The sequence below is a fragment of the Pelodiscus sinensis genome, chromosome 12 (assembly GCF_052426305.1).
Source record: "Pelodiscus sinensis isolate ZL-2025 chromosome 12, ASM5242630v1, whole genome shotgun sequence".
In the NCBI taxonomy this organism is placed as follows: Eukaryota; Metazoa; Chordata; order Testudines; family Trionychidae; genus Pelodiscus; species Pelodiscus sinensis.
In genome coordinates, this window is record NC_143063.1 from 2,893,471 (window position 1) to 2,913,683 (window position 20,213).

Below are 20,213 nucleotides of genomic sequence, written 5' to 3' on the forward strand. Positions count from 1 at the left end.
AATTATTTCTATTATAGGGCCTAGGAGCCCTACTCGTGAACCAATACCCTCTTGGAATAGGTGCTGTGCCACCAGAAAAAAAAAAAAAAAAGATTCTTCTTGCCCCCCAAAGAATTTATGATCTACATATAAAACAAGACACGGGGGATGCTCAGCTGTACTGAGTACAAAGAGGCTGAATTGGTCTGCATGATAAGCAGGGTTCTTAGCACACTACTGGCCTAAACACCTTTGGCAGGTGCTCTGAAGGCATCACAGCAAAGGAGGGTAACGAGGTCGTTTGGAAGATCCTCCTCCCAAGGGTGAGGGGCAGAAATGACAAAGGCGCTTGTTTGAAAATTTAACGAGGGCAACAGAGGCTGGCTGTGGCATCATGGAGTAACTAGCTAGCGCGCGGGGGAGGACAGTTCGCGAAGGACCTTGAAAGTGAAGGCACAGAGAGCAGGGAATGTCACTGGAGGGATGCAATGAGAGGGGTGCTGAATAGGAATGTTAAATATCGGTTAATTGAATAGTCGATTAACCTTGTGAATTCTTACCAGTTACTCGACTAGGCTATAGTCCCCAGGGCGGGACTGGCAGCTACTGTCCTCCGGCCTCACTCCCCGGAAGCCCCCACCCACTCCATGCCACTGCTCTATATCAGAGGCAGCGGTGCAGGGTGCCAGGCGGGAGCCGGTCCATGAGGGAAGCCAGTTTAAAAACCAGCTCCCCTCGCCAACAGGTCGCCTGTTACCACGTGCTGCTGCCTCTGATACAGAGGCAGCAGTGCAGGGTGGCAGTAGCCTTTCTGGGGAGGGGAGGGCTGAGCTCCCAGACCTGGCACAAGCCAAACCTGAGCTAGGCTGACCTGCCTGGCTGGCAATGCACTTTAAATGCAGAACTGCAGCGGGCGTAGGTCCTGGACCCAGCACGAGCCAGGACTGAGCCGGGCTGCTGGCCAGCCTGCTAAACAATTTACTGGCGAGGGGACAAGGGGAATGCGTGTAGTCTATAGCATTAACCGATAAGTCAGTTAATCAACTACACTATTACATCTCTAGTGCTAAAACCAGCAGGACAAGCATGGAAAAGTTTTCTGAGCAGCAGCAACCCACCAGAGTGCCACATGGGCAAGGACTGGTTTTGGGAGGGGAGAACTGCAATAGGAGCACAGGAGCCAAAGGAGGGGGATTTGCTAAACAACTTAGATGCCTACACACAAATGCAAGGAGCACCGGGAACACTAAGGCCCACTCACGACAGCCAGAAGGCATAGGACAGCCAGCTTGCTGGCCCTATGAAGCAAGCCAAAGATAGCCCAAGAAGTGTTTTGAGAACAAGGCTCGGGGACATCTACACTGCAGCTAGGCATCGCAGCTAGCCTGTACCGGCAGACGCAGGCTCTTGGGGTTACAAGACTGCTCGACTGCAGTGTAGAAACTCAGGCTTGGGGACGTGTGCTCTGGGACCCTCCTCCCTTGCAGACCCAGCCTGAGTACCAAGCAAGCAAGGTCCCAAACCATACCAACAAAAGGAGAGAGAAGCAGGCCTGCAGGGAGGGTTCTGACAGGAGGAAGCCATCACCCCAATGCTTCGGGTGCAATGAGTGAGCCAGGCAAGCTAACTGGAGGGCCCAATGCTCATGTTCCAAACTGTATGAATGAGTCACAGGGAGAGTGAAGGGCAAAACTCCCTAATGCAGTGCAATTCACACCATCAGTTTTTCCTTCAGAGATGTGTAACGTCAGACTCGACTCATCTTCCCCCTCGAGAACTCTCTTCCGCCCACCCGGAACACAACTACGGAACAAAGAGGAAATTAAACTCCAATTGTATGGCCTACAGAAAACTTTCAAGCCCCAAGCAGCCTGTGTGTGTTGCCTGCATTTGTACCAGCTTTTCTAAGGCCTCCACTGTTAGACCCTCATTAGAGACCAGTGTCACTGAGCTATGCAAATATGCTCCCCAGAGTTGGGAATGCGAGAAGTTTGGAGTCTCTCTCTGTCCTGTGGGAATGCTGGAAAGGGGTGTTGTATTGTTGTTTTTAAATACATCTAAAAAAATTAAACCTGAGGCTACGTCTAGGCTGCAAGCCTCTTTCGAAAGAGGCTTTTTCAAAAGATACTTTAGAAAAAGCCTCTTCGAAAAAGCGCGTCTAGACTACAACCAGTACTTTCGAAAAAGCAAGCCGCTTTTTCGAAAGAGAGCACCCAGGCAGTCTGGATGCTCTCTTTCGAAAAAGCACAGTTTGCATCACATAGCGCCTTTTTTCAAAAGAGCACTCTCGAAAAAAAGCGTTCTTCCTCATAAAAGGAGGTTTTCTGTGGTTGAAAAAACTGCCGCGTCCTTTCAATTTACTTTCAAAAGCACGCGGCAGCAGTCTAGACGCAGAGGAAGTTTTTTTGAAAAAAGGCCACTTTTTTTCAAATAAACCCTGTAGTCTAGACAAACCCAGAGCGCCCACAAGGTAGATTGCTGCTTCTCAGTCCTACCAAACTACCTGGATCTCTTTTTTTGATGAAATGACACATGTAGCTGATAAAATGTATAGTTATCCAAAAACCTTATTTAGACTTCAGTAAGGCATTTGACTTGGTACCAGATGACATTGATTTAAACACTAGACAGATATAAAATTAATATGGCCCCTATCAAATGACTGAAAGCTAACTGACAGGTGTCAAAATGTAATTATAAGTGAAGAATCATCATCCAGTGTTTCTAGTGGAGTCCTTTAGGAACTGGCTATTGGCCCAGCACTAGTCAATGTTGTAATTCATGGGAAAAATACAAAAGAACCTGGTAAAACTTCCAGATGACCCCAAAATTGGGGAAATGGTAAATAATGAAGAGAACAGGTGACTGATCTTGAGAGATCTGGATCCATTGGCAAAATGGGTACAAGCAAAAAATATACATTTTAATAGGGCTAAATGTAAAATAATTGATAGGTGTGGAAACTGAGGCAAACAGCAGATAAGCGTTTGCCCAATATCTCACTGACAGTCAACAGAGCCAGGAGTCCTACTCCCAGGTCCTAGTCTACCCAGTAGATGACCTGTTCCTTCTCACTCTGGCTGTGTCTACACTGGCGCAATCTTGCGCCAAAGCGGCCGCTTTTGCGCAAAAACATGCTGCCTGTCTACATTGGCAGGTGGTTCTTGGGCAAGAACACTGACATTTTAATGTGTGAAATCAGTGCTTCTTGCACAAGAACTATGATGCTCCCGCTCTGGAATAAGCCCTCTGGTGCAACTATTCTTGCGCAAGAGGCCAGTGTAGACAGGCAACATGAATTTCTTGTGCAAGAAAATGTCTACACTGGCACGGATGCTCTTGCGCAAAGGCACATGCCAGTGTAGACGCTCTCTTGTGCAAATACTTTAACGCAAGAACTCTTGTGTTAAAAGAGTAGTTGCGCAAGATCATGCCAATGTAGACGTAGCCTCTGTGTCCTAGGCTCTGCGTCCTAGGTGGTTGAACACTACTGGGAAGGTCTGTACATCATAAATGGGATGTTAAAAAACAATTAATAATTTAACTATTAAAAATCTTAGTGGTTAAGCAGTTCCGTGCTGTGGGCTCTGCAATATAAAGCTTATACTGCAGAGACCGCAGTGCAGCCGGCTCCCTGGGAGCAGAGCCAGCAGCCAGAGCCAGTGCTTGCTGGGAGCCAGCTTACTAGTTAGTGCACCAGCTCCCAGCTTCTGGCCCCACTCCCAGGGGGCTGGCTGCCACCCCGCACTGATACAGAGCCAGCAGGGCAGGGTGGCAGCCAGCTCCCCAGGAGCACGGCTGGGAATCAGCATGTAATCATTACGGACACTGACAAGCTCATGCTTATTGGTTAACCATTAAAACAGGTACTTTCTTACACCCCTAATAATAAAAGGCCACAACTGGAATGGCATAGACTCGATTTCATCTCGCTCTCCTGGTTTAGATCATTATCACAGAAACCCTGGATGGAATTCTAGCCCTGTAACAAACTGCCTGTTCTTTACTCCACACAGAGATCCTCGTGGCCCCTGGAATACTTCACAGGTCTTCCAGTGAGTCAGCGAGACCAACCCAGCGATGCAAAAGGAGGCAAGCTGAGTGTTTAATAGGCAACCAGCACCAATAGCACTTTAATGGGCTCAGCAGCTCTTACTTAGAGACACTTGCCAAGTTACTTTTCCCAAGGCCTCTCTCAACTCCACGCCTTCCTCTTCCCATCACTCCCAACCGTTTAGGAGCTGTCAAAGGAGACTGGAGCGATAATTAGAGCAGTGATGTCAGTAGTACCTGAATGAGCTATTATGGGATACCTCTACTATTGATCTGCTAATAGCCTCTTCAAACAGACCCCTGGCTTCAGAAACAGAGCTCCACCGGTAAGTAGCGCTCTCTCAGACAACAGCCACATTAGCTGGGTGTCAGATCATTTCTTGTCAAGAAAATGGAAATACTTCATAGGCCAGCATGCATGCAGGCTTTTATTCCTCTCTTCACACAGCTCTGTGTTCTCTGGCTGGGATCTCAGCACAACTACATCTCAGAAAATGGGCCTCAACCTTTCTTCATTCTCACCAAGCCCAGGCGTTAGCCACAGTGATCAAAATTCAACTGCCATCAGGGTGGATTGATTTTAAATCCAACTGATCTAAACCAGCAGATTTAAATCAGTAAGCAAGAAACCTTGATTTAAATTACTGAATTTAATCCTGTTTTGCATTTGTACTTTATTTTTTTGTTTAAAGCAAAGTTGATTCTCATTGGCTGGTGACTATTAAAACATCATTTGCAACAAAATATAGCTTAGATACTAAATTTGGTGCAACTTTTTGCTCACTTGAAAGATATGCTGTAACTATACACATTTAAGAAATTATATAGCTTATCTTACATTTATTCAGATATTTAATTTTTACATTTTGAACAGGCTGTCCTCTCTATAAGGCCTAGACTCATAGAACACTAGAACTGGAAGCGATCTTGAGGGGACATCGAATCCAGTCTCCTGCCCTCATGGCAGGACCAAGCACTGTCTAGACCACATCCCTGATAGATGTCTATCTAACCTGCTCTTAAATATTTCTAGAGATGGAGATTCCTAACCTCCCTAGACAATTTATTCCAGTGTTTAACCACCCTGACAAGTAGGAAGTTTTTCCTAATGGCCAACCTAAAGTCCAAGATACGTACCAAAAAACTTGGACTTCTAGTGAAACAACTTAAAGCAGAGAATTTTTTTCCAGCAGCTGACTTTCATTTGCACAAGCTGTGGAGGTTTTTTGCATGACTTAAGAGCAGGGAATGGGAGGACTTATAATGCATCAGGTCCTTTACAAACATCAGTGACTTTAGTGCGAAATGGATGTATACTGGGGTGACGTATAGCAGGGACACCTATACTATTGCTATAAAATAGTAAATGAGGCATTTCTTGACAGATGAGGACTTTAACTTTTGATTTTGTCAATCTCTATTTGGATAGAAATTTAATGCAGTTAAAATGCACAAAAAGCAGCATTTTAAAAATAAATAAGTGTGCTGATACATAAGAAAAGAGAGAGTACCAAAGAGTTTACCAAAATACGATTGAGTTTAAAATGTGTTGATTTATTAAATAAAGGAAGCATTATCTATAGTTATTGAACTGATTTTTCGTCTCCTTGAAGTTTTTCAAACTAGTAGATCTCTTCCTCTCACGTGTTGTTTATTCATCAACCAGTAAACAGTTGTTCTGCTTTTTCAATTACAATTAGTGTCTTATCTTTGATTGAACTAGTCATTCAACTAGCCATTCAACTGAACTATTAGAATAAACTGAAATTAAGAAAATATTCTCTCAGCACCTGCAGAAGAAACTCCCGCTATCAACAAATTCTGATTCTAGATGCTCAGCCAGCAATTTCCACCAGTTCAGAGATGCAACTTTAAGACTTGGCAGCATGTATGTACTGCTTGATATTTTCTTAAATCCATTTATTCTGATGGACTATAAAAAGATGCCTTAGCTTAGGCTGTCATAATTTCATGTTTAAAGTAAACCTAAAACTTCATTTATATGTTTTTTAAAAATCCAATTCAAAAATCAGAAAAATTCATATTTTTTTAAATAATGAATTTTCATCCTCCCTGACTGGACTGAGATTAGGATAGAGTTCCTTCCTCTCCCCCAAACATCCCTTACCACTGACAACTCTCCTTCCGTTACAGTTCCAGCTGTAAACCTCTGGCAAACAACCGTACAGATCTCTCTCCAGAGTTGCCCCTGAGGTAAATGCACCCTCATTTCACAGTCTCGCAGTTAGACTTGAGAAAAAAAATGAGGTTGCTCCTGTTTAGTCCACCCCTGCATTCTCTGCCTATGGCAGATTGCTCCCTACAGTAGATCCTCAGCCCTTTTGTCCTGTCTTGCTTTAAATGTAACAAGCAACGGGGCTCCAGTCCCTTCCCTGGGAGACTGGCACCAGCAGGCCCATTTCTGAGATTTGTCCTCCTTACTCCAGGAGGAAAGGAAAAGAAAAGCAATTCTCTAAGGACACCAGGAAAACGGGAGCATTCACCTCCCCCGAGGATGCCTGAGGCTTGGAACGAATCCAGGGAGCTTTCAGAAACCTGCCAGTCTCCACTGAACATTTGGCCCACTCTCCCTCCACCCAGCTATCATTCTCTTGCACTGGGCAGCACACTGATACATCAGTACCAATATACAGCAGCATTAGAGTTGATCTATCTGGACTTCAGGGACAAAGACGTGTTTAGTTTTGTACCTTTCACTTTCATTGGCTCCACAAGGAAGCCAGCTGGGCAACAGACAGGCTACTGATTGATGCGTACCACATACCCTCACACAGCAAGGGGGCAAAGCATTCATGAACAACCCCCCACCCCCAATCACAAAGTAGTCACGGACTACTCCCCTAGACGTGTCGCTCTCGGCAGGATGGCTATAATAACGTGCTTCAAATATGCCAGGACACAGAGTGAATCTCTCTACTTTAGACAAAGTGTCAGAGGATCTCAGATGACCACCAAAAGCCAGACTCTTGGTTTTCGGTCTCATCTGAAACGTGGTACCCCTCAAAGCACAGTGCCATCCTCCATTCTGGAAGATGGTTCCGTAGTGTGGCTCAGAAGGAAAAGTACCACTTACCAGTGACTGTCCCATCAGTGCATCCTTGGAGGTGCCCGTGCAAATTCGCACCCATCTTGGCAAGATCTGACCAGACCGCAGCATCAGGTGGTAGGGCTGGTGCAGGCCAGTTTAGGAAGATCATAGCTTGACAGGATAAAAGGTTATTTTTGGCATGGGCCTGTTTTACACATGCTTATACCTTCTGAAGCCTCCTTAGGGAGAGTGACTTATGTGCCCACATAAGTATTCTGAAAGTGCCCAAAAGATTTTTGAATTTGAGTTACCCATTAGGAGACTCACTCCATCCATCACAGAAATGCCAACACCCCCTCTCGCATTTCTAAAAATGCCAGAACAATTGAGATGATGATGTTTTTCAGACATTGTTATTTTCCTGTCATGCCACAACTGCCTGCTTCAGAAAGTCTTAGTCATGCGTTAGCTCCTGTTTCCTTTCCCACTCAGCTCCTCTTCACAAAGTTACGCTATTACCGCAGTCTCTGATGAATTATTGCTTTCTTCCTGAGTACTTCCAAACAGGGATGCCTCCATAGCTGGGTGCCCTCATCCCCCTATAACGCTGGGACAAGGGGCGTCTGTGGGTTCTGGCTGACATGACGCCATTATGCCGAGATGACTGTGAACATGCTGTATCTTGGGAAAGCTTCTGTACGTGTATCCAACAGGAGCTAGAGCAGGTGTGGGGAACGTATTTCAGTCTGGGGCCAATGACCCACAGAACATTCCGCCAGGGGCTACACACAAGTGAGAAGCATCAATCAATTAATTAAAAAAACCTCCACCCCTCCCTGGCCCGGCTCCCAACAAGCAAAAACAAAAAATCACGGTGGAGCTACATACAGAAGCTTTCCATGATACAGAGTGTTCAGGATAATCCAGGAACATTGTTTCAACACGAATGAGCTCCATGTGGTGCTGTCGCTTTGAAGAACCCCCTCTTCTTCCCCCCACCCTTGCTGCCGCTTTCTGACAGAGGCAGCAAGGAGGGAGCAGGGGGAAGCAACTAGTCGACTAGCCTGTCGACTATGCAATAAGCATTTGCTTGTCGGATCGTCGACTAGTCATTCACATCCCTACTGAGGAAAGGTCAAGAAGCAATGGGCTTAAATTGCAGAAGAAGAGGTTTAGGTTGGACATTAGGAAAAACATCGTACCAGTCAGGGTGGTTATGGGGGAGGCTGCTTTGTTTTGAAAAAGAACTCATTGTTCTCAGTGGGATAAAAGCTAACTGGGAGAGAACACTACCTGCAGGACAGGAGGAATTTTTAATGGGCCAGTTTTGCAGAACTCCACCAATTCCTAAAAGCAACTAGAACTGAGCTAACTTATGTAAGATTCCCAGCCTTGAATCAACCAAGGCAAATCCAGAACAACTCACACAGTTGTGGCACCGAAATCTGACCTGAGCCTGTTACAGAAGTCACCTTATGGACCACTTACTGAATGCAGCAAAAGCGCCAAGAAACCCCTTTCAAGACAGCCAGGTAGCACTGCCTATGATCACAGGGTTCCCATCACAACACTCATGGTCCCCGTGTTAGAATAAAACACTGTGTCTGGAGACCCCTTTGCATGACCCCCTTTGCGTGACTGTTACCACACTCACCTCCCCTGAGTAGCTGTACTTTCCTTTCAGGATCTGCCGGTACAAGCGGGTTCGGTTGTCATCCTCAAAGGGCATCGTTCCACTCAGGAGGATGTACGAGATCACCCCCAGTGCCCACATGTCCACAGAATTGGTGTAGGGTTTCCTGACCAAGATTTCTGGGGCAATATACTCCGGTGTCCCACAGGTGGTTTTCATTAAGCAGTCGTCTCCTTTCTTCCGAGCGCTTGCCAGCCCAAAGTCCGTGATCATGATCTTAGAGTCCGTCCCCGGGTGGTAATACAGCAAGTTCTCTGGTTTTAAGTCCCGGTGCGTGATGCCCAGGGTATGTAAGTACTTCACCCCATCCAACACCATCTGCAGCACTCGGGTAGCATCTCGCTCAGTAAAGGAGCCTTTGGCAATGATTCGATCAAACAGTTCCCCTCCGGTGGCCAGCTCCATCACCATGTAGACTCGCTCCTGCGTCTCAAAGACCTCAATGAGCTGGATGATGTTGGTGTGCCGCACACGGCGCAGAACACACAGCTCGGATTCGCACACCTCCCTCCCTTCCCGGTACTTGGTCTCTATCATCTTGATTGCAAAGGGCTGCTTGGTAGCCTTATGCTCTACCCGTACCACACGACTAAAGCTGCCACGGCCAATCAGGGCTTTGATATCATACTTGGCTGTCACCCTGGGGTCGAACTTGGCCCGGTACTTTGCCACCTTGTTCTTGCGGGGCTCAGGCTGCTCGGCGTAGTTCGGTGGGTGGCCACTGGAGTAGGGATAGGTGTGACGCGGAGGCGAGGGGGAGCCGGCTTTGACAGCATCCTCCTTGATGAAGTGCTTGTACACGTCATTTTGATGACCGATGTACGGCTCAACCTTTTTAACCAGATCCAACTGAACGTCCGTGGGGGGCTCGGGAAGCACTTTGCTTGTCCCACAGCCCATCACTGAATGGTGCTAATCACCCACCAAGGCATTCTCCCACGGCGAGAGCAGCAGCAGCCACATCTGGGACAACTCCCACATTTGAACCTTTCAAAAAACAGAGAAGAGAGGGATGAAGTAGGAAGATGTAGAACATCAGTCATCCTCCACAGGACTCCTGGCTCAAGATGCCACAGCAGATGAGGGGTGCAGACCATGCTAGCAAAAGAGATGGGTTAGCCACGCTTTAGTTAACATGGTAATATCACTGTGTGCACATTACTGTTATACTTTAAACATACTAGCAGACCAAAGTAGGCCCTAGAAGAGACCCCAACTGGGGTTAGCAGATTCCTACATGGGTCAGCTAGTCCAATGTTCCTCAACCAGTGGTACGAATACCCTTGGGGTACTCAAGAGAAGTCTGGGGGATACGTCAACACAACTGACATTTGGAGAAAACTGAATTTTTGTTTTCAGTTTTACAGCACTTTATTATTTTTGTACTTTTACACCCAAAAATTTCATCGCCCACTTGGCTACGACTAAGTTGTTTAAACAAATGTGTTGCAATGGTAGAAAAAAATCGTGTGTGTCTGAAAACTGTAGGTAGTGGGGGAACTTATTTTTTTAAAGGGGTACTTTATAAAAAAAAAAAAAAAAAAAAAAAGGTTGAGAAACACTGGTCTAGTCCATTGCCCTGCATCATGGTAGGCCTGAGCTGTGTCCATGACAGGAGGGTACCCTCTTAAGAGAGGCAAGGTGGGTTAAGGTAGGATCTCAAACTGCTTTCCAGCTATATACAGCTCTTCTTCAGACCTGCAGAATAAAGGGAATCACCTCATGCACTGGGCCTCTCTAACAGCCTGGGACCAGCTTGGCTGCAACACTGCAAACAACAACAACGGAAGGTATCCTCCCTCTCTTGCTAACATTAGGCTTTTGTAAACCCCTCACCCTACTTTCAGGGCATTTGTAACCTCCAGTCTCTGATTACGTACCTCCCTTGGAAACTTGCTCTTCCTAAACGTTTTCCTTGCATTTAACTGGGAAAACGTATCTTCAGTCTGTTACTTTGCATTCTGTTCTCACAAGCTAGTGATAGCAGATACCTGCCCTCCATATATAACATCACTCTACCAGTACGTCTCTGTCTCCTCTCGCTTATCTCTTCTCAGTACCAAGACCCCTTGAACATTCCCACAGCTCTTATTTTCCAAATCTTTGATCACTTTAGCTTCTGTCCTCTGAATTCTCTCCAAAATGCTTTATTTAAGCTTTATATTGCAGAGCCCGCGGTGTGTATAGTTGCTAGGATTTTTAGCAGTTACATTTTTAAAAGACTATTTACATTTCTAGTTCTGGGCCAATACTTCTTGGAGGGGAGTGGGGAGGTGCAGCTCCACATGCTGCTGTTTCTTCCCAGGTTGGAGCTGCATCACCACAAGTGCTGGGAAGCTCTTTTCCTGCACTGCACTTGCCTAAAGGCTCCACCCTCACAGCTCCCATTGGCTGGGAACTGCAGCCAATGGGAGCTGACGGGGACTGTGCCTGGAGGAGAGCAGAGCCATGTGGAGCCACCAATTTCCCCTGCCACCAAACGGGAGCTGCCCCACTTGAACACCCCTTCCCACACCCTAACTCCTGTCCAGACCCTGCACCCCAACCCCAAACTCCTGCCCTGAGCCTGCTCCTGCATTCCAAACCCATTGACCCCAACTGGGAGTCCCCTCTTGTACCCCAAATGCCTCATCCCCAACCCTACCTTAAAGTCTGCACCCTCAATTGGATTCCTCATCCCCTCTTGCATCTACTTCCTGCCTCAACCCACAGCACTCTCTCATACGCTAAACCCCTTATTTTTGGCCTCACCCCACAGCCTAGCAGGCGACACAAAATCCTATAACCCCAGGCCCCAAGAAGAGTTAATCCTGCCCTGCCCCTATTCTACAATAGCACTTTTGATTATCCCTTCTGTACCACCACCACCCCGCCTACTTCCCTTGGTAGGATCTCATGGGATTCCTTTCAGCCCACTTCACTCATTTACCCAAGGCAGTGCAGTCTGTCCCTATCATCCCAGGCATTTGTGAACCCTTTCACTTTGTACCATCCTTTAATCTGATAAGTGCATGGACTGCTTCAACCTCCAAGGTTTTAACGAGCAGACTGAATAGTACCATGCCTAGTATGACCCCTCTGGAAAACCCATGCGCTCCTCCTCCTAACAGATCACTGACCTATTCCTCATTACGCTGCACTCCAATTTTTGAGCACTGGGGAAGCTGTTTTAGAAGACAGAGCCAATGACACAGGTTTTCCGTGGAGCGCTCGGTCACTCCCATCACTCGTCTCTAATCTACAAATGCTGGTGGGTGGTTGTGTGTAGGATTCCAGCTGCACCCAACTGGCACAATGAGTTGCTGTTCACAATAGGGATGTGAATGCTTACTGATTAACCATCAACCTTACTGGGTGACGCTTACCAGGTACAGGTAACCAGAGGCCCAGCCGGGCTGGGGCAGCCTCCTGCCCGCCCCTGTTTAAACAGTTAACCAGCTAAATATAATGTTTAACTGGTTAACTGATGAAATGTGATTTTACATCCCTAGTTCACAAGGTGTGTCCTCTACACCATATCTGCAGGAGTGGGCTTCTCACAAAATGCTATTTTTAAAAGACCTAAGCCACTTCTCAATGCACTAGGCACACAAGGAAAGAGAAAAGGGTGTCTCCTTCCAGCTGATTTCTGACTAGCTCACTGAGTGGAAAGGAATTCTGAACAGGTTTCCTGCAAATGTGAAAGATGACGTTTCAATGAACATAACCAGACCTTTAACACAATTCCATTAACATTGCCTGCGCAGGGCAGACCCAATTGTGCAGTCTTATTGTCCTGTGAATGATGAATCTGTGAATGTGGCTGAGTAGATGAGAAAACAAGAGCACAATGAGTGTATGCCCTGTTTTGTGATATTCAGAATAGGCCTGAGAGATCTCTACCATCACCTCAAATGGAAAGCTCTGCTTCTGTTTTGCTTTTTTCTGGTATGTCAAACCTTCCCTTCTGTGTGGAGGGGAGAATTCCTTGATGGGCCCAGAGAAATGGACAGGGTGCTTCCTCAACCTGCCTTCTAATAAAGTGGCTCCCAGCCTTCCCAGGCTACTGTATCCCTTTCAGGAGTGTGAGTTGTATCTTGAGTACCAGTTTCACCACACTCAAACTATTTGCTTGTAAAATCAGACATATAGACACAAAAGCGTCACAGCCCTATTACTGAAAATTCTCTTACTTTCTCATTTTAACCCTATACTATAAAATAAATCAGTTGGAATATCAATATTGTGCTTACATTTCAGCATAGAGAGCAATATAAACGCATCATCTCTATGAAATTTTAGTTTGTACTTACGAGGGATGTGAAAATGTAACCACATACACGGTTAGTTGATGAGCCTAGGCTCATCGGTTAACCTTCACGGTTACATGCAGGCTTCCGGCGTGCATTGGCTCCCAGGAAGCTGCCTGCTGCCTATGATAGAGGCAGCAGCACAAGGCAGCAGGTGGGAGTTGGTACACACGGGACGCGAGTTTAAAAGCCGGCTACCTGGGCATGCCAGCTCCTGGGGAGCCAGCTGCCACCACACATGTAACCGCTGAAATTTCCAGCAGTTACACAGTTAAACACATTTTAACTTCCCTAGTACTCATTTCACTAGTTCTTGTTATGTACCTGCTGTGAAACTACGTAAATATCATGATGAGTTGACGTACCCCCGGAAGACCTCTCTGTACCCGCAATATTATGCATACCCCTAATTGTCAAACAGATATTTGTGTATCAAGTTTTAAAATCTATTCCCTGTTCTATCACATTTCACTTCTTTGAACAGTGTGACGTCGTAATTCCACTAAAATAGAACAGTACTCCCCCTCCTCCGAAGATTCTTCCAGGTACTAATGTGATCAGAATCTTGTAAATTTCCTTTTTCCCTTTTGTAAGTTACCTTTAAAGGTGACCTGAAGAGCCTTTGGGAAAAAAATTAATATAAAAGATCAGTAACAAATTAGCTACGCAGATGCAAATATATAATGTACGTGTTAAAACAAATCCAAAGAGTAGGCTCTCCAACTATTTCTGTATTTGCCCTGTTATATCAGCAAATGCACAGCAGAGATGGTAGGAAAATTCTCTGGTTTAAGTGCTCTTACAAAGGAAACAGAGAATCCCTAGCATAAGTCTTGTCAGAGAGGCAAGGGAAGAACCGATTTCAAATTAAATCCATAATTGTGTATAACTTTATGTCTACACATTGATCCTGCTCCCAATGGGGGAATAGATTTACTGTTAAATAAATTCTCCTGACAGAGTTCCATTCAAAGCAATCGCTATGCATGTGCTTTCAAGTCTGCTGCAAATTAAAACTAAGTATTCACTTTATCAGAACTGCACCTCCCTCCTATCCTACCTCCAAGTCTGGTGTAGGATTAATGGTTTGAAATAGTGTATTGACATTTTCAGAAGTAGGCAGATATTTCTGCTGCCCTGTCACAAACAGCATGGGAGACAGTAGGCCCATGTACTTCTTGTAGTTTCTGCAGTGACTCACTGAAACCCACATTTACAAAGCCATTGATGATTGCATTTCAGGCAGCTGCTGGAATAATTTCTGACAAGAAAAGCAAACTGTCCTATGCCAACATTCGCCCGGCAATCAGCCATCCCATCTCAGTGAAAGAACATAAAAAGGGCTCAAGAAATTAACCAGAATTCACATTTCCAGAGACTCCAACTGTAGTCACAAGGAGTTAGGCAATTGCTCATCCTAATCCCAATTTGCAAAGCACAGAATTACTGCATAGTTTGACAGTTTGTGATCTACAAACATCCAGGACGGCAAAAACTGCAGTTCAGGCTTAAAGAGGATTAGCCAGGTTGCATATGGTAAGCCCAGAACTGGAACTGTATGGTGTGATATAAGCCACCTCTGATGCGCACTGACAGAGCTGTGGGGCAAAGAAGAGGGTAGGACTAGAAAAGTAGCAACCACTGTAGCCCACGATTGTGGTACACGAGTAACCCCACGATGGAATGGCAAGTCAGGACTGAGATGCAATGGCAGAGAGAATCTTGCAGAGTCTGAGCCCAGCCACTATCAGCCAGTGTTTTCTGACGTGCTAATTTCACCAACTAAATTAAAATAAAGTGAGATGTAACCTTTGCTCCTCAAAGCACCAGATCCCAGGAAGACTCATCATAAAGAGCAGAGCAGGATACACTAGAGTTTTAAGAAACAAACTGTGCTTGGAAGGGAGATCAACGAATCAGCTCTCGTTCAAACCTCATCTCTGCTACTGTGCCAGTCTGCAAGAGTCATCCAACAGTAAAGAGTCGACACAGTGCTCTGAAAACTGGGTTTGAAGAGTAGTTTAAATGCTATTCCAAACACCTACTGGAACGGTCTGTAAAGTCAGCAGCTAAAACGGATTGGATGTGCGGAGGGGGTGGGGGAAGGGAACAGACCTTCTCCCTGCCCCAGGAAAGTATTAAGACCTGCCATGGGATTTCCAATTCCACTAGAGCTTGACTCCGATCAGATGGGTTTTGAGTTCTCAAGAATGAAGTATCCCTTTTCCTTTTCACAGGAGCATGGCAAAGGTTTACTTATTGTTGAAGTGATGTGGAAGTCATTATGTTGGAACAGAAACTGCTCCCATTCCCAGGGGAATGCAGTTTTCATTCCCCACATTGCCAGCGAAATCTGCTGCACTTCAGCAAGACTTTATGGCATTTGCAAATTACAACAAGATGGCTGGCTAGGGGTTGAAGATGCTGCCTACACCCATTTTGGCAATTAGCCTGACCATTTTAAATTACTATTCTGGCTTCAAGTCTGGTGTCGGGTGCCTGAGCAGGCACAGGGGACTATGGGAAAGCAGTCTGCCTCTATGCATGATCACAACTCCTACCATCACCCACTGAAAACTCTAGCCAATTATGGAACACAACTGGCATGAAGAGAGCCCCGGTCAGGCCTCACTCAGAAAGGAATTATGGGTAGAAAGAGGAACATTTTAAAAGGACATTAGTAGTTTAGAAACAAAAGGCTTAGAAAAGCTACGGTTTAAGAGACTTTTTAAAATATCAGTTAAAAAAAAAACCTCTTCTAAGCTAAACCTCTTCTAAACTAACCTTTCCCTGGTGATACTGGAATGTCAATGACACAGGCCATACTCTACAGCATAAGATTGTAAAAGGAAACTAGCTAAAGAAAAAGTGACACTGACCTCTTAAGTTTCACTGACCATTCTGAGAGAAGTGCCCAGAAGTAAAACAGCCTAACAGGTGAAAAGAAATCCAATGTGCAACATGAAAGAAAGTTATATCACCTCAGAAATTAGCAGCTTGGTGCGGATTTTTTAAAATGTCTTCTGGCCAGTATCCCTGTAAAGTATATGAGGGACAGCCAGGTGCATCAAAACTCATTAGATGCAGGTTTCAATGCCACAGTTCAATCCAGAGAAAAACCCAGAAGAGGGAGGGACTATATCCCTGCCCTAGTCAGAAAGATTAATCAAGGATCAAGCTCCACTGCTTGTGTGCCGTAGTGTACAATGCTGGGGAATATTATATTGCATACAGACCAGAGGAACAAGAAACTATTGCATTAGATAATTCAGGCAAGAAGTGTGCCTTGAGCAGGGGGAAACACATTCAGTAGATTCACACAGTTCTGGTGGTAGCTGCATGTTTTAGCCACAGTTGTAATTAGTATGAGCTGCTAGTCGTTTTATGCTATAAAAGTTACACTCTGCTTTCCTCAGATAAGTAGCTCTCATAAGATCTTGTGGCCTACATACGGAGGACTCAACTTCCATTAATTAAAAGTCCTCAGCTTCTCAGAAGCCAAACCTGACTGATTAATAAGTTATTTGTGAGCGCTCTAGAAGATAAGAAACCCTGAGACAACTGAATAACCACACTGAGAATACAATGACAGGTTTTCAGTCACATAAATGAAAACATAGATATCTTCAAATAAAGTGAAGCAATTTAAATTCACGCAGACTTTTCAGGATACACTGATACAAAAGTTTGAAATATCAGGGTCTTTTTTTATGCATACAAACAGTAGCTCAGCAAAGGATCACCTTTTCATCATAGAAGTTCAGCTGCAAGTCTTGGTGCTGTTGAGCAGGTAAGACGAGAAACACCTCTGTAGAAATCTCTCACTCCTGGATAATTCTGCTAGGTATACAATCTCAGTGGTCATTTTGCTGCCCAGGGCTGGCATTTACTAGTCACTACCTCTAACACACCATAAATGTACACGGTGCTTTATGAAGTAAGCCATGCTCCTGCCTAAAAAATGCATAAACCTAAGGTAGATGAGACCCAAAGTATGTAAGACTTAGGCATAAATCTACACACCTGGGACAACTCACTAAATTCTATGCAATCTGAAAACACAAGGGTAAAATGAGGGCTGTTCACTCCTTGTTACTGTTTTTCTTTTACTGCGGAAGTGCTTCTATGTTCTGTATGCCCTTGCCCTCTTTCTGTGACTTCCCAGTGGGAAACATTCAGCTTTCAAGCTACATAGTGTCTGCAGTTGTGCAGCATATGCTGGAAGTGGGACATCAGAGACAGCGCCTGATCTTGACAAGTTGCTCTGCTTGTCTGGCATGTTTACAATCAGTCACAGATGTCCATACACTGGAGTGCTATTGTCAGAATAGTAAACTTGACTAGACTGAACAGGACAGATGTTGACTAAATAGTTCTGTGTAGAACCCCACGTAGGGCTTGGAAAATATAACAGACATCTATTAGCTAAAAGCAAATAAGAAAGATGATGTTTCTGCCTGAAAAGTCCATGGATCACGGCGCTGGTAAGGGAAACCCAAGAACATGTGGGTTGGCCAGATACCACAATAGGTGTGGTAAAACTAACTAAACAGACTCCGCTAATTAAAGCCAGAGAGGACAATTGTGACAATTTACCCTGCACTCCTCATCTGAGCAATTTCACCCAGTATCTCCTGCCATGGACGAAATCTTTCATCCCTCCGATGTAAGTGAACACTACTGAGCTGAATAACTTGTGGTTAACTATAGCATTATCTTTTAGAAAGACATCCCATCTTGATTTAAAGAATTCAAGTAATGATGAATTTAACATTTCCCTTGGGAAGCTGTTCCAATTAATTGTTATTTTCCCTGTTAAGAAGTTGTGTCTTATTTCTACTGAGCTTTTCCTCTAACATCACCATATAGCCATCAGATTTTATTATGCCAGTGTCTGTTACATTAAAGGGTCCGCAACATCACAGGTTCTCCTTGTGTCAGCATTTATATAGATCGAGCTGCCTGGGAGCACCCTAAGTTATTGAAGATTCAATCTGTTTAAGGCTCTCATTGTAAGCTAGATTTTCCAGACCTGAGATAATTTGACTGCTCTCTGAACTCATTCCAGCTTTTCAGTATGCCTTTCAAGTGTGGGCACTACAACTGAACACAGTATGCAATATAAAGAGGTAACCCTCACTGTTTCCAAAGGGGAACATTTACTCTTTTTACAACATTTAAAAGTCTCAGTGGGGTAGCCATGTTAGTCTGTAACTTTAAAAAAAAAAAAAAAAGGTAATCCTGTAGCACCTTACAGACTAACAAAAATATATATACAGTATCATGAGCTTTCGTGGGCAAAACCCACTTCCTTTTTTCCTCCACTCATCTGAGGAAGTGGGTTTTGCCCATGAAAGCTCATACCATATAGAAGTTAGTCTCCAAGATACTAGAGGACTACTAGTTGTCTTTTTACCGCAGCATCAAGCTGCGAGTTCACAATCAACTACGTAACTCCAGCAATACTCCAAATCCATTGCAGAGTTAACGCACTTCAGAAATCGTTCCCTTTCCTGGAAGTATGGCCTCCATTCTTTGTTCCTAAGTGCAGGAATGTGCATTTAGCTGGATTAATACATATTTGATTGCATTTAGAGAAGTGCTGTGACTAACAGGTCCTTGTCATATACCATCTCGCCAGTCCTTGCATCACTTTCATAATTCATCAGTATGATTTTAATTTTCTTTCATGTCCTGAATAAAATGTACTGAACTGTGTTGGGCCAAGCACCATTGAACTAGGAGATAGCTGTGTTAGCCAACAGTGCTGGTGTTTATTTTAAATTCTCCCATACTAGGGCATATCTATCCTTGTTTTCTCTATCAGGGCTAACTGTACATGAGTGATTATAAAAAATGGCTTATAACTAAAAAAGGGCGGGGGGGTTTCTTCCCACATCCGAAAGAGAAGGAACTTCTTAAAAGCCTCCAGAGAAGTGGGCAGAAGGAGGTGGTGCCCAAGGCAAATGAAGGACGCACTGATACTTGCAGGAGCACCCAGCAAACCCATTCCACTTGGGCACAGCAGCCCTAAGCACTGTTCGGAGCGGTCTGGGTTCGCAGCTCTCCCACGGACACCCCGCACGGTGTAAAGCCGAGCCCACGGCGCACTGCTCCGGCACGGAACGGCGGCGAGAGGGGGCTCGTCCCTCGCCTCCGCCCCACGCGAGTCACGAATCCGAGGGAGCCGGGGCCAGCGCTCCCAGCCGCGCAGAACATGGGACGCGGCGGCCCCCCCCCCCGGGCGATGGAGCGGCCACCGGCAGCTTTTCCGCCGCGCCTCCCGCGTGCGGCCTGGGGGGGGGGGCAGCCCAGGGCCGCGCTCTGCCCTGCGCCAGCGGGGGGCTCGCGGGCCCGCTCGCAGCCAGGCAGCAGCCCCGCCGGGCCCAGCGAGGCCGCTCCGAGGGGGGAGGCCCCCGCCCTGGGGAAGCGGGGGGCGGGTACGAGCCCCGCGCGCTCCCGCGGCAGGTGGATGCGGGGGGGGGGGGGGGGGGCCCTCGGGCCCCGCACTCACCTCAGCCCGCGGCGGCGGCGGCGGTTCCGGCCCAGGCTGGGGGGCTGCGGCCCGGCGCCGCGTTGTGACGTCACCACCGCGCGCCAGGACCCGCCCTGCGATTGGCGGAGGGTCGGACCCCGGGAGGGGCAGGGGGCAGAGGGGAAAGGTCAGCCCGGCTGCCATGGAAACCGGCGCGTCCTCAGCCCGACCTCCGCCCCCCCCCCCCCTCTGGGCCACCCCTGAAACGTCGCCTCCCCACGGCTCTGACCCCGGGTCTCCCTCCGAGCCCCCCCCGCCCTCACACCCCCACTCTGGCCTGATTGCCCCCCCCCCCCCGACACCCTCCAGCCTGCTCCGCCCCGCGCATGGCTGGGCCGGCTCCCGAGGCCGGGTGTGGCCGGGGCTCGGGGAGCGCGACGGGGGCCAGGCCGGGCGCCCCGTTCTCTGGCGCCGAAGGAGCGCGGCCACTGGAGCTGTCGAGCGCTCACCTCCCACTGCCCCCCCCCCCCCCCCCGCCCCGGCCGCTGAGACCCGGCTGCCGGAGTCGGGGGAGCGGCCGGGTTATTTCGGGACAACGGCCGCTCTACACTGGCAAGGGCCTTTGTGTAAGCGGGGGAACGGTCCCGCTCTTGTGGGGAACTTTCCTGGCTTCTA

The 20,213-nt window shown here is 46.7% G+C and overlaps 1 protein-coding gene across 3 annotated transcripts in view; it reads right to left on the minus strand.

Moving 5' to 3' along the window:
• Positions 1-19,688, minus strand: part of PSKH1 (protein serine kinase H1) — a 44,223-nt gene extending 24,535 nt beyond the window's left edge. For 2 of the 3 annotated variants that reach the window (XM_075940541.2, XM_075940543.2), the window contains exons 1-2: positions 19,578-19,688; positions 8,736-9,761 (exon numbers count right to left, since the gene is read on the minus strand). In XM_075940541.2, coding sequence (XP_075796656.1) covers positions 8,736-9,674 — 939 coding nt within the window. In that variant the 5' untranslated portion in view covers positions 9,675-9,761; positions 19,578-19,688. Of the gene's footprint in view, positions 1-8,735; positions 9,762-19,042; positions 19,447-19,577 lie in introns of those variants that run through there. The other variant, XM_075940542.2, reaches the window with a different exon arrangement.
• Between the last annotated feature and the right edge of the window lie 525 nt (positions 19,689-20,213).